Source organism: Pseudopodoces humilis, chromosome 22 (assembly GCF_049639895.1).
Source record: "Pseudopodoces humilis isolate 2021_Gansu_Grassland_sample_001 chromosome 22, ASM4963989v1, whole genome shotgun sequence".
NCBI classification, from domain to species: domain Eukaryota; kingdom Metazoa; phylum Chordata; class Aves; order Passeriformes; family Paridae; genus Pseudopodoces; species Pseudopodoces humilis.
The window spans coordinates 10304288-10316694 of record NC_142221.1 but is presented as its reverse complement, the minus strand read 5'-3'; the positions used below and the strand labels follow the sequence as shown (position 1 = coordinate 10316694).

Below are 12407 nucleotides of genomic sequence, written 5' to 3'. Positions count from 1 at the left end.
CAGCTGGCAGGAGCATCTCAGCACCCAGCTCAGGACTTCCAAGGGGCGAAGGGACACAGCTCCAGGGCCACAACCAGGTCATTCCTGGGCAGAACATTCCCAGCAGAGCCCCAGAAAGGGCTGATGAGCCTGAAAGTATAGCTTGGCAGCTAGAGCCCCACAGATCACTATCAGTGTTGCTTGGCGATGGCAACCACTAACCCCACTGGTTTCCTCAGCTGGGCAAGGGAAGCAGGGACTGCTGCACCACAGGACCTCTCTCACCTCTGCTGCCACAGCCTCTGTGCCCTGAGAGGGGCCCCACTGAACAGATCCTCCCATTGAGCTGACAGCCCTGGAAGGCAGATTGCAGTGGGATTGCATCAGGGGCAGTAAACACAGGCTGAGCTCCTTCTCCCAGCACCAGCCAGGCCCAGTGGGGACCAGCAGCCCCACATCCCCCAGCCCAGGCTTGCTGAAGAGCAGGAGCCCTGCTCGAGAACCTGGCAGCACCAAGCTGGCCACAGGCCAGTGCCACGGCCTCCTGGGTGCCATGGGCAGAGCCTCTCTCACAGATCTGACCCCTCCCCTTTGCACTGGAGATGCTGGTGGCCCCAGTATGAGACGTGGGCATACTGGAGCAGATCGAGCCAGGGGCAGTGATGATGATTGCAGGACAGTACAGAATGGAAGGCACAATGGGAGGTCACCCCATCCTACCCCTCTACTCCACAAGAGTACTACTACACATCCTTGAGGATGTGATCAGATATTTTTTGAGTATCTCCACAGAAGGAGATTCTCTGATGATGATGATGATGGGACTGGACTGCCCACAAGGAGAGGCTCAGCTGGACGTGCCCAGCTTGGAGAAGGTATAAGGGGATGTCACCCAGGTAAGCCCTGGCAGGAGGGCACAGGGACACAGGCACAGGCTGAGCTTCTGCAGGCTGAGCTGATCCTGCATGGCTCTGGGTGCACAGGAAGCAGCCCACACCCCTGAAGGCAAAAGGAGGAGGCAGTATAGCACGATCATGGCCAGGCAGGAGCTTGGAGCACACAGGGTCAGAGTCAGACAATGAAATGGGGCTGGAACTGAGATGGGAAGTTCCTCCAGCCCCACATGGGACAGCGACTGAACCAACCCAGCCTGCACATCTCCCTGGAGCTCTCCAGCCACTGAAGCCTCCAGCAGCTTTTCCCAGTCCCCCCCATCGCTTCTTACTGGAAACACAAGCAAGGGAGAATTCCTGGGAAATTCTGAGGGACAGGAGCTGGTCCCGAGGGACGAAGTCAGGGAGGATGCTCTTCCTCCAGGTGTGGAATGGGCATGTGCTTCCCAACCATGTTTCCAGGCAGCTCAGTTCCCTCCCCGCAGGAGATGGGGCTGGTCTTCCCCCAGGTCTACCCTGCCTTTCCCTCCCCCAGGTGTGGGCACTGCTTTCCTCTCTCCCTTCTCAGCCCTTTTCAAGGCAAATCCTGATACACCTCTTGCTGTTCCCACCCCAGACTGTACCTGCTCCCATGCCAGGCCCCCCTCAAGGGGCAGAAAACCTGGCGGGTCCCTTCCACTTTCAACAGGCAGTCCCAGAGCTGGGAAGGAGCAGCCGAGCCGTGAGTATGGCCACCAGAGCAGCTGTGCTCCCCCAACAACTTTAATTCTCACAGATACACGTGGGTTGAGCCCCTGGCACCTGAAGGCTGGGACAGAGCAACCACTGGCTTCACCAGCTTTGCCATTCCAGGGAGGTGGGAGCACCCAGCACGGGGACAGTCCGGTGATGGTGGAGAATGGGCGAGTTCAATATAGAAGAAAATCAGGAGAGCCTGGAGCACGATCAAGCGTGGGGAGCCTGCTGCCACCGCCCCGGTGTTATGTCCAGCTGTGCCAGCTCTGGGCTGGCATCACAGACAAAGGAGTCAGTACCCTTCATCCGCCCAGGTGATCTCGTAGTCGGGATACTCGGCCTTCAGCTTCTCTGTGGTCACAGCGTGGTCAGCTCGTCCAAAGCCCTGCACAGGAAAGAGGGTTCCCAAGGAGCACTGGTGGGTGACCACTTGCAGGGAAGCCTGGCAAGTCCCCAAGGTAGCTCTGGCAGACCCCAGCAGCAGAGAGGAGGCAGAGCCTGTGCCAATCCCACTGTGGCAGCCCTGGCTGACTGCAGCTGAGGCTGGCGTAGCACCCAGGCAAGAGAACAGTGCCACCCTGAAGCTGGGAAGACTGCATGCACTGTGGTCTGGGGACCACCACCCTGCCCTGGTCCCAGCTGGGCTCTGCACTCAGCACCCAGCACAGCCCTGGGCTGGGGTCAGCATCCAGGGACCCACCACACCAGTGATGTCCCTGAGGGTGCCTCCAGTTACCCTTTCAAGGCCCCTACAACACCTGACACTCCTGCAGGAACACCCTCAGGACACACAAAGTGGGGACACGGTTCTTGTGCAGCCCCATTCCCTCTGGCAGCACCCAGAGGTGGGCACAGCCACTGCGGGACCCCCCGGGGGCTCTGTGTGTGTGGCAGCCCCAAAGGCAGGTGCTGGGGGGGTTCACGGGGTGACCCCGCTCTGGCCAAGCAGCGCTCACCCGAAAGGGCTCTGCCGAGTCTCCGCTCCCTGCGGCGCTCGGGGGAACGCCCAGGAGCCCCGGGAGCGCCGCCCTGCTCCCCCCTTCCACCCCCGAGGGGATGCGGTGCCGACTCGCCCGCCGTCAGGGGGACCCACACGGCCAAAGGAGATGCCGCGGCCATGCACGGGCTCCCCCCGGTTTCCGCTTACCACCGAGTAGCCGTAGACGTGGATCTTCCTCTCCTGAGGGCGGTGGGAGAGGCGGCCGCCGCCCAGGCACTCGCAGCTCAGCCCGTGCCGCGCCAGCTCCTCCGCGGTGCGCTCCAACAAGTCGGCTGTAGGGAGGGAGCGGGGGGAACGCGGGGAACCCCCCGCCGCAGCCGCCGCCCGAGACGGGCCAGACCCCCGGCAAGCCCCCGCCCGCCCCCGGGGCCCGCGGCCGCTTCCCTCGGCACCCCGGGCCAGAACCGAGCCCCGCCCCGCACTGCCGACGCTCCTCACCGTGGTACTCGGCCCAGCCGTGGCCTCGCACGACATCCTTGGCGGGCGCGCCGGCCCCGCTCACCCGCACCAGCACGTACTTGAAAACGCCATCGCCATCGATCTGCACGTCCGGCACCCGCGACAGCGCCTCGGCCGCCATCGCTGCCGCCCGCGCCGTGCCCCGCCCCCTCCGCCCAGCGTCCAACCAGCGCCCGGCTCCGGAGACAGGCCCCGCCCCCTCCGCCCAGCGTCCAACCAGCGCCCGGCCGCGGAGCCAGGCCCCGCCCACAGGCGGCGCGGGGTCCCGCCGGGCAGCGGCTCTGGGGATGGAGGCCGGTCCCGGTCCCGGCCCCGGTCCCGGCCCCGGTCCCGGCAGTGGGAGCGGCGGCGGGGAGCGGGGCCGGGAAGGGCGGCACGGGCGCCCCGGGTGGCCACGGCCCCGGCTCTGCCTCCTCTTCCCTGATCCCCGCCACGGTCACCACTGGCGATTACCCCCGACCCCGGTCAGACACCCTCCCCCGCCCGCCCCCCGCAGATCCCTCACTGCGGCCGCTTCCCCCCCTCCCCCGGCAGCGTCCCGGGATCCCCAACCCTGCCCCGCTCTGTGCCCAGAGCTCGCGTGGGCTCCCAGGGCCCCCCCAGCACCCGGCCCTCCCGCAGTAACACGCCCAGGACACACAGACACGGTGGGGACACGGTCCTGCTGCAGCCCAGCACGGCCGCTGCGGGACCCCCGGCGCTGAGGGGGCCCTGGGGCAGGCCCGGGAGACTCTGGGTGTGTCCCGGCCCGGTGGGCAGGGGTTGGGGGGATGCGGGGCGTCCCCGCTCTGGCCGAGCACCGCTCACCGGAGCGGGCTGTGCAAGGGCTCGCCAGACTCTGGGCTCCAGGGCAAACCTCGGGCCGCGCTCCCGTCACCCCCCGGTCCCCCCGGCACTGCCGGCCGTCCGCAGCCCCCTCCCCTTGGTGTAAAAGCCTAGGGGGTTCTGACAGGACAGCACGTATCTACAGAGGGGGTGCCCCCCGCCCTGCGTTCACATGATGTCGTCCAGGAGGTTGGGGCTGGCCACCCAGTCGAGGGTGCGAGGCTCGGAGGCCGCCATAATCATGCACATGAACTGTTTGCCCGTCCTCTTGTCGATGGGGTAAATGGTGGTGGGGGTGAAGCGCTTGTTGCTCTCCACGAAGTCGCAGAGCTGCTCGTAGACAGCGGGGAACTCGTGCCGCAGGAAGACGCCGCGGATGCGCAGCTCCCGCTGGATGTTGATGAAGCAAACCTCCCGTGCCTTCCGACCCTCCTCCCCTTCCTTGTCGATGTCCGCCGTGCCGGGCGGTGGCGTCAGGATCAACGTTTCCATGTCCCGCTCCTTCTTCAAGATCTTCTTCTCGGGGCTAGAGGAGGCTAAGGCCACCTTGGCATATTTCCTGACCGTCGGCACCTGCATCTTGGGTGACGGCCTCTCTGGCACTTTCTGAGTGACGGCCACGGTTACATTCAGCAGGAAACATTCGTTGGGGTCGTACTGGTTGCCTGTCTCCCGCAGCTCCTGGGCATACTCCCCCAGGTTGTCCGAGTAGCTGTCCAGCTCCCGCAGGGACAGATACGTGGGGGACATCAGCAGGCTTTCCAGCCCAAACTGGAGAAAGTTCTCGGCTGACCCCGAATTGGGGAAGCCTAGGAAGAGGACGCCACGGCCGCGGGAGAGGTATCCCACCTTGGCGATGCGCGAGAAAGCCTTGTGCACCTCGGTGTTTTCACGGCAGAACTGCAGGACGTGGCGGCAGACGCTGCCCACCCGCCCGTAGACACAGCTGGCCTTGTGCGTGTCCCAGTCCTCGCGCCGGCAGTGCCGGGAGCAGTAGTAGGTGTAGCAGCTGTGGCACGATTTGAAATAGAGGCAGGCGTTGAACATGGTCTCCGTGCGCCGGCACTTGGCGTTGGAGCACATCATCATGTCGTCCTCCTCAGCGCTCAGGTCGGGCGAGCAGTTCTCCGGTGACTTTTCGAAGGGGCCGGTGGCCGGCGGGGCCGGTGGGCGGCACGGGGTGGCGGCGTGGGAGCTGGGGCCCGGCTGCTCCTTTGTGGGTCGGGGTCCCTCGGGTACGTTATGAGGGACCCGCCTGCCCTCGCCCCGCCGGGGGGGCCCTGAGGCGCTACTGCTCAGCAGCTGCTTGAGCTGCTCCGCGAGGCTGTCCCTGTCCCCGGCGCGGTGGCCCGGTGCCGGCTTGTAGTCAATGACGAGGTCGGTGATGAGCTCGTCCAGCTGCTCCAGGCTGCGCTGGCGCCCCGAGCCACTCTCCCGGGGGCTGGGCTGAGGGGCGCAGGGCACAGCGTAGGGCCCGCGCTCCCGGCCCGTGTCCAGCATGTCCCAGCTGGCCGAGCGCCGCTCGCTCCGGCCCGGCCCGTCGGTGCGGATGTCGTTGTCGGTGATGGTGATCTCCGGCGTGACGTACCAGGAGTGGCCTGGGGGCCCGCGGCTGCCGTCGGCGTGCACCCTCTCGAGGATAGAGCTCTCAGAGAGGGACAGGGCCGCGTAGCGCTTGGGCGAGCTCGACAGGTTGATCACCACAGGTTGCCGGCGCTCCTCGGGGGATAAGGCACGGTGCTGTTCGTGGGTGAGCAGGTTCTCGTAGCTGCGCCCACGCTGCAGGGCCTCCTCCCTGCGCGCCGCTGGCGCCAGGATGTTATCCCAGGATTTAGAGTAGTGCTGGGTCTCCCGGCCCAGCCGTGGTGGAGTCATGCCGTAGCTGGCGTGCCAGGAGGAGAACATGGCCTCGCGGCCGGCCGGCTGCGGGGTGAAGCGTGACAATTGCAGGCTCTGGTAGGGCAGCGTGGCCCGCTCGGGGCAGTACCAGTCCCCGAAGTGCAGGGCCTGAGCGCTGCGGGGCGGGGGGCACGTCCGCGACATCACCTCCCGCTCCCGGTACTTCCCGTAGTCCTCGGCATAGAACAGCCGGGCGGCGGAGCCGAGGGCCGGGTATGTACGAGCGTCCTCGGCATAGAGGGTCTTGACAGGGGTCCCACGCGGGGCGTAGTAGCGGGGCTCATCCCCATAGAAGGTGCGGGCAGGTGCCTCCTGCACCGGGTAACTCCGCGCCTCCTCCACGTACAACGTCCGGGGCGGCATCGTGTGGACAGCAGCCTTGGCCGGCTCCTCGGTGTAGAAGGGCTGGGGCACGGCGTGGCGGCTGGGGTAAGGGTAGCTGGCATAGCCAGAGCTGCGGAGGGGCACGGCAGGGCTGGGGCACCGCGCTGACTCCTCTGCGTAGAAAAACTTGGCTGGGACGCCGGGTGCCGAAAAGGTCATGCAGCCCCTGTCGGGGTACTCCCTGAATTCCCGAGAGGCTGGCACGGGCACCGTCTGGTACGCCAGCGCCCGGGGGTCTGCCTCATAGTACTCCCCGGGGTAGGGCAGCAGCGGGGGGTCCCCGCTGTAGGAGTCGCTCGGGGTGGGCGTGCGGGACGCGGACGCCTGCCGGCTCCCTGGCACGGTCAGGCTGCGGGCGGCCCCAGAGGTGCGGGGCCAGCGCGGCGGCTCCGGGCGGCTCGGGGCTGCCCGCAGGCTCCGCGCCGTGTGCACCAGCACTGCCTCGTCCGGCTTGATGTCCACTCGGCACTTGACGTGGGGGCTGGCGCCCACCTTGGCCCCCGGCCCTTCCTCGTAGCAATTGCTGCCCAGGCAGAGCGGGGAGATGCGGCTGACGCTGCTCCGCTGCGGCTGCAACTTGATGGGGTGAACCTCGTTGGCCAGCGCCCGCAGCGGCATCGGGCCCTCGCGGCGCGGCGAGGGATCGGTGTGGGAGGGCTCCCGTGCCACCCGCAGCACCTCCCGGCCGCGCCGGGCTGGCGGCGGTGATGCCGCCACGGTGATGGGCACCGGGGTCAGAGTGGACTTCACCCGCGGGGCGCTCTTGGAGCGGGCTCGGCGCTTGGGCTCGCTCCGCGGCGCGGGGACTCTGCCGCTGTGGGGGTCCGGCTTCGGCGGCGCCTGCCTGCCCGGTGGCCCCGGCGTGGGCTCGGGCATGCCGGGGCGCGGGCAGGCGCGCTCCATGGCCGGGGGGGTGCCCAGCTCTTCCAGCGACTCGATGAAGTCGAAACTTCTACAATGGCGCTTGTTGAAGGGCTGCTCGCGAGACAGGGAGGAGGACATGGAGGCGTCACATTGTGCCAGAGGCTGACAGACAACGGAATCCGCGGGGGCTGCTGTCGCCACCTTGATGTCTTGGTACACTGTGGACACCAGGATGTCAGGTGGGTCTGTTCGTGTCATCTTAAAAGCGACTCTTCTCCCACCAGTTCCCTGTCACACAGCCTCAGAGGACGGTAGCCCACCCTGCAAGAGAACACATGTGCCTCAATCCTGGAGTGACCTCGTATCAATCCCCAGCTCAAAGCTCCTGGCTCAGAACTGGGGGTTGGCCATCTCTTCAGAAATGAAGGTTTGGGGGTATCCCAGCCTCCACTGCTGCTGTTGATTGTCAGCTGGAGGAAGAAACTGGAAGAAGTCTACATATCCAGGGTGCAAATCACGGAGCAGCTGGCAGAACACCCGTGGGGGCAGCCAGGGAACTCTGCATACCAGCTCAGCACAACGAGAGGAGAACACAGAGTACTGTGCCCTCCTCCTGGGCCACAGGACACAGGGACTGTCTTGCAGAATCACATGAATTGGCAGGCCTGAGCACGGCTGTGGGGGTTCAACACCAGAGTTTTCCACGGGGAATGTGTGCTCAGCCCTGGTGAGAACCGGCAGTGGTGAGGGGTCTCTGGGACTGTGTGTACCCATGTCCCAGCACCAGCGCTGTAGGGGGGAACAGGGCCCAGGGACAGGCACCGTGAGGACCCACCATGGTGGCTGGGAAGCCTCACAGTCCGGGGCTCTGCAGAAGGCAGGAGCCACAACCCCTCCCTGCGGTGGCTGCACCCACTGTGACCCACAAGCACCCCTGTGGGGTGGTCACAGTGCAGGCTATGCAGAGTTGCATCACTCCCTGGCTCTTTCAGACCAGGGACGACTCAAGGGGTGGCAGAGGGGTGCTGTGGTGGGTGCCCAAATACACGTCAGAAGTGATTCCTGCATCACCTCCCTGTGCCAGAGGAGGTGTGCTGGCTCAGTACCCACTGGCTTTGTCGTCTTCTGTGTCCCATGGCTGTGATACGTCCTCTCGGCAGGAGAGCAAGTGTGGCAGCGGCTTCAGCTGCTGTGGGACATGGGATCTGACACCCACTGCGTGCCAACACCAAGAACACCAGTGCTCTGGGACAACGCTGTTGGGTGGCCAGGGTGGGCAGAATCCCCAGCCACAGCATGACACAGCTGTGTGACAAAGAGGACACCAGCACAAGATTCCCACAGTGCATGGAGGGGACAGAAGGGAAGAAGTCTGCCTGCAGGGCTAAGTGGGTTGTAGCACTGACCTTCCCCACCAGCCCTTTGAGAGCTGCCATGGGTTGCTGCCAGCACTGGGGGATGTGCACCTTCTCTGCCCACAGTGAGGGGGTGTGTGTCCCGCAGGCTGCCACCTCACCACATTCTCTGAGCACTGGGTGTTGTGGCCACCAAGGGTCTGGGTGTGCTGGTTGATGCTGGCTGCTCTGTGTTGTGCTAAAGGTGGGTGGGCACTTGGCTTTAAAGAGCAGCAGAGGACCACAGGGAAGATGTTTCTTGGAGAAAAGGAATTGACTTTTTATTATTATTAAATAAAAATATTTATTATTAAAAGGAATTGACTGAATATTTAGCCAGAAGCATTGACTATGCAGAGAGGGGGAGGGGGCTTGGATTCCTCCTCAAAGGGGGCTTTGGGTTCCTCAAAGCTGGGGGGGTGCAGATGCCAGAGCTGAAGTGACTCCAGTGGGCTTGGGGCGTCTGTCCGTGTGATGGGCTGGGGAGAGCAAGATGCCATGAGAAAGGAAATGGGGGTCCCAGTGCCTCCCTGCAGAGCTGGGAGGGCAGGTTTGCCTCCAAGGAGGCAGCCCATTATTGGCTCTGCTGTATTACAGTAGGTGGGAGCTGGGCTGGATCTGCAAAGCAGCACCCCACACCACAGTGATGGTGACAGTGGTGCTGGGAAGCCCATTCCTGTGGTGTCAGGGTGGCTGGTAGGCAGGGAACTGTAGCCCAGGGTCCTACCTGGTCCAGCAGAAGCAGTGAGGGGGTGGGTGGGCTGAGGTGGACGAGGGGCCTGTGGCAGCTCCATCCCAGCACTGCAAAACAAAAAAGCAGGTGAGACTCCTGGGACACCCCCAGTGTGGTGGAGGTGTGGCTTCCGGGGCCATGGATGCCTTGTGAGCACATAGAACACCCCAAGAGACCCCTGCAGCCACAGCCCCGCTGAACCAAAAGGAACTGTCACCCAGCGAGGCCACTGTGCACATCCCTGTGCACTGGGGATGTGGGCGCTGCATCCCATGGGCACCAGTGTCTTCCACCCACCCAGCAGCACCCACCACCGGTGGAGCTGTGGGGTTGCCATGGTTTCTCAAAATTATTCCTCCTCTGTGAGGACAGCGTGGGTGCGGGGGGAGGCTGCTTGGGGAGCTGGGGCTCTGTGGCACCTCACGAAGCTGCAGGAACCCTCTGCCTATTGAGTGGGGAAGAGCCGGGATGGCCCCACAGTGCTGCCAGTGCCATTATGCTCACATTATGCTATACCAGCCTCTGCCACCGACTGCATCCCCTCTGCTCTCCAACCTCCCGGTTGGTGAGCACCCCTTCATTGGCCACGTTGGCAGGCAGCAGCCTCCCTACCCGGGGTGCCCACACGATGTCACCCCGCGGATGTGACACCTGCCGGCAGCGCCTGCAGAGCAGCCGGTGCCCACGGAATGGACGGGAGCCGCCACCCGTGTGGCGGTGTGGGGTGCTGGTGTGGGGTGCTGCCCTTGCTCCCGTCACAGCCACGCGCTGCTGCCACCGTGAGCACCGGGCTCCGGCAGCACGACCGGCTGGGCCGGGGGCGACCCCGCTGCCAGAGGGGCCCACGGAGGATTTGGGAACTGATTCCCTGCCTGCATGTGCCACGTGTGGGCTGTGCGGGGACCCCCACCACCGCACCCCACACTGCCCGCAGTGCCCTGCCTGCCCCATAACCACGTTGGGCACCGCCTGCACGCTGCCTTGTGCTGTGCCCAGAGCTGCCCGTACACACGACCCTGCCCGTGCTGCCCCCAGCACTGCCCGGGCACTTCCCATCGCTGCCTGTCCGTCCCTACACACGGCAAGGGCTGCTCTTGGTGCCCTGCCCCGTGCACCCTGCCCGCACATTGCTCACCCTGCCGGGCACTGTCCGGGCACTGCTGCCCATGCTGCCTGCTCGCTGCCCACGCACGTCCCGCTGAGCAGGCAGGAGCGCTGCAGCGGGTTCGGTGCCTGCACATGCAGAGATCTGAGCACGCTGCACTCCCCCCAGCACACACTGCACTGCACCAGGCCCCACTGCCCGAACGGTCCCGCGGGCACGGCCAGCAGCACCGGAGCTGCCCCCAGCACTGCCCCGAGCGCTACCCGGAGCGCAGCAGCGGCATCGGGACACGCAGCCAAGGACAGCACCTTGCTGCAAACGCCGTGCTCGAGCAGATGATGCTGGAGGTCCCAGCAGCAGCTGCCGTGGGGGCAGTGTCTGTTCTCGCCGAGCCCTGGCACAGCCAGCCCTGCTGCGCACGGGCCTGCACCGTGTGTGTGCCAGGGGGACAGCGACGGCCGCTGCTGCCTGCGCGCTTCCCGCAGCGGGAGCTGCCAGCCGCCACGGTCTGTGCCCCCCGCCCCTGCTTCGTATCCGGGGCAAACAGACACCCCCCCCGCCCGTGCCACCCCCAGGATACCCACACGGTGCCCTATGCCCCTGGCTCCTACCCTGCGCATCAGACAGCCCCGCCACACACCCTCTGCTCCCCAGCCCCGTGTCTCAGCCTCTCTGCCCCTGGCACTGCCACATCGCCCCCAGTTCCTGTCCCAAGCCCGTCAGGCACAGACGGCTGCCAAACCCCAACCCAGCCTTTGCCCCCGGAGGGGTCATCCTGCCAGGGGGAGCAGCACCTTCGGCCCAGGAGGATATCCCCGGTGCTGGCGTCCAGATTGGGGTGAGCAGCACCCCAGGGTGAAGGGGACGCCCTGACCCCTCTAGTCCCTCAGTCTGAGGGACACCCGCAAACGGGGAAGGCCGGGGGGCAGGGGATCCAGGGGCACCCCGGGTGGGCGAGTTGTGGGGCCAAGACTGGGTGGACGGTGCATGGGGCGGCCCCCGGGGCGGGGGCGGGTCTGTCCCGGGCGCTGCCGCAGACGCTGGGGCGGTGGCTCCGGCCACCCCCACCCCGCTGCGTACCGGCACCGGGCGGCACCGGGCGGCATCGGGCCCGCTGGGCCGCGGAGGGCGCTGAGCTGGGCACCGGGGGGAGGGGGGAAATGGCCCGGCCCGAGCACTGCGGCGGGATGGGACGGAGATGAGGATGGGGTTGGGGCTGGGGTAGGGGTGAGACGGGGATGGGTATAGGGATGGGATGGGGATAGGACACACGGGAGTATGGAGAACCCAGAAATACCGGTGCAATGGGGTGGGATGACTCGGCTCCGGAGCATGGGATGGGGATGGCCCCGGAGGAATGGAGGGAGCACAGCTAGATGGGAACGGGGATATGAGGCACAGGACGATGGTGTGGGGAGCCTGGGGGTTGGGATGCCCGGGGAGGATCTCCGGGGGATAGGATGGGGATGTGGAACACGGCGGGGGGTAAAGGGGGATGATGAGATGTAATGCGATGCGAGGCGATAGTCGGGGGAGGGGGGCGGGGGGGCGGGCCGCGAGGGGCTGGTCCGGTCGGGAGTCCCCGGGGGGTACAGCAAACCCCAGCCTCCTGCCCGGGACCCCCTTACCTGCTCCGCGCCAGGCGCTCTGGCGGCCCCCGCCGCACCCCCCAGCCGCCGCCGCCGCCGGGCTAGGTTGGGGCTGCCGCCGCCCCGGGGACCATGGCCCGGCTCCGCCCGATCCGGCAAGGTACGGCACGGCTCGGCCCAACACTCCGCCGCCGCTTGTTTTCCCATAAATACGGCAGGCGGAGTTACCGGCGGGGCCGGCACCGGGACCGGAGCCTCCCCCGGCACCGCCCCCAGACCGGTCCTCATCACCATCATCCCCATCCATCTCCACTCCCCCGCCCGGCTCCGCTCGGTCCCGGTTCCCGGACCCGCCTCCACCCCTCGCAGCATCCTCTCTTCTCCCTGGATCTCCGGGCAGGGTCTGGGGCCCCCCGGTGCCATCCCTCAGGGATTGCGGTTCCCCCGCACCACGGGTGTGAATGTCCGCGGGACTCCCGGGGGCACCCGGGCTCAGCCCGGCACCGTGTACAGAGACCCCACGGCTCCCGCGGGCACCTGCCCTTGCA

The 12407-nt window shown here is 66.2% G+C and overlaps 2 protein-coding genes across 2 annotated transcripts; both read right to left on the bottom strand.

The window, feature by feature from the left end:
* Positions 1–1598: 1598 nt before the first annotated feature.
* Positions 1599–3231, bottom strand: PHPT1 (phosphohistidine phosphatase 1). The gene is made up of 3 exons (XM_005527136.2): positions 3046–3231; positions 2755–2879; positions 1599–1992 (listed from the first exon to the last, which is right to left on the bottom strand). Exons 1-3 carry the CDS (start codon positions 3185–3187, stop codon positions 1900–1902), a joined length of 360 nt encoding a protein of 119 aa, XP_005527193.1. The 5' UTR covers positions 3188–3231; the 3' UTR covers positions 1599–1899.
* A 533-nt stretch (positions 3232–3764) lies between these two features.
* AJM1 (apical junction component 1 homolog) lies at positions 3765–12046 on the bottom strand. Its single transcript, XM_088065796.1, has 3 exons — positions 11899–12046; positions 9160–9233; positions 3765–7359 (listed from the first exon to the last, which is right to left on the bottom strand). The coding sequence occupies exon 3, from the start codon at positions 7294–7296 to the stop codon at positions 4060–4062; it is 3237 nt and encodes a 1078-aa protein (XP_087921922.1). The 5' UTR covers positions 7297–7359; positions 9160–9233; positions 11899–12046; the 3' UTR covers positions 3765–4059.
* Between the last annotated feature and the right edge of the window lie 361 nt (positions 12047–12407).

Coding starts and splice junctions, on each gene's coding strand:
- PHPT1 (XM_005527136.2), bottom strand. CDS start 3,187: ATGGCGGCCGAGGCGCTGTCGCGGGTGCCGGACGTGCAGATCGATGGC. Junction 2,880..3,045: donor CGGCTGGGCCGAGTACCACG/GTGAGGAGCGTC, acceptor CCCTCCCTACAG/CCGACTTGTTGGAGCGCACC. Junction 1,993..2,754: donor ACGTCTACGGCTACTCGGTG/GTAAGCGGAAAC, acceptor TTTCCTGTGCAG/GGCTTTGGACGAGCTGACCA.
- AJM1 (XM_088065796.1), bottom strand. CDS start 7,296: ATGACACGAACAGACCCACCTGACATCCTGGTGTCCACAGTGTACCAA.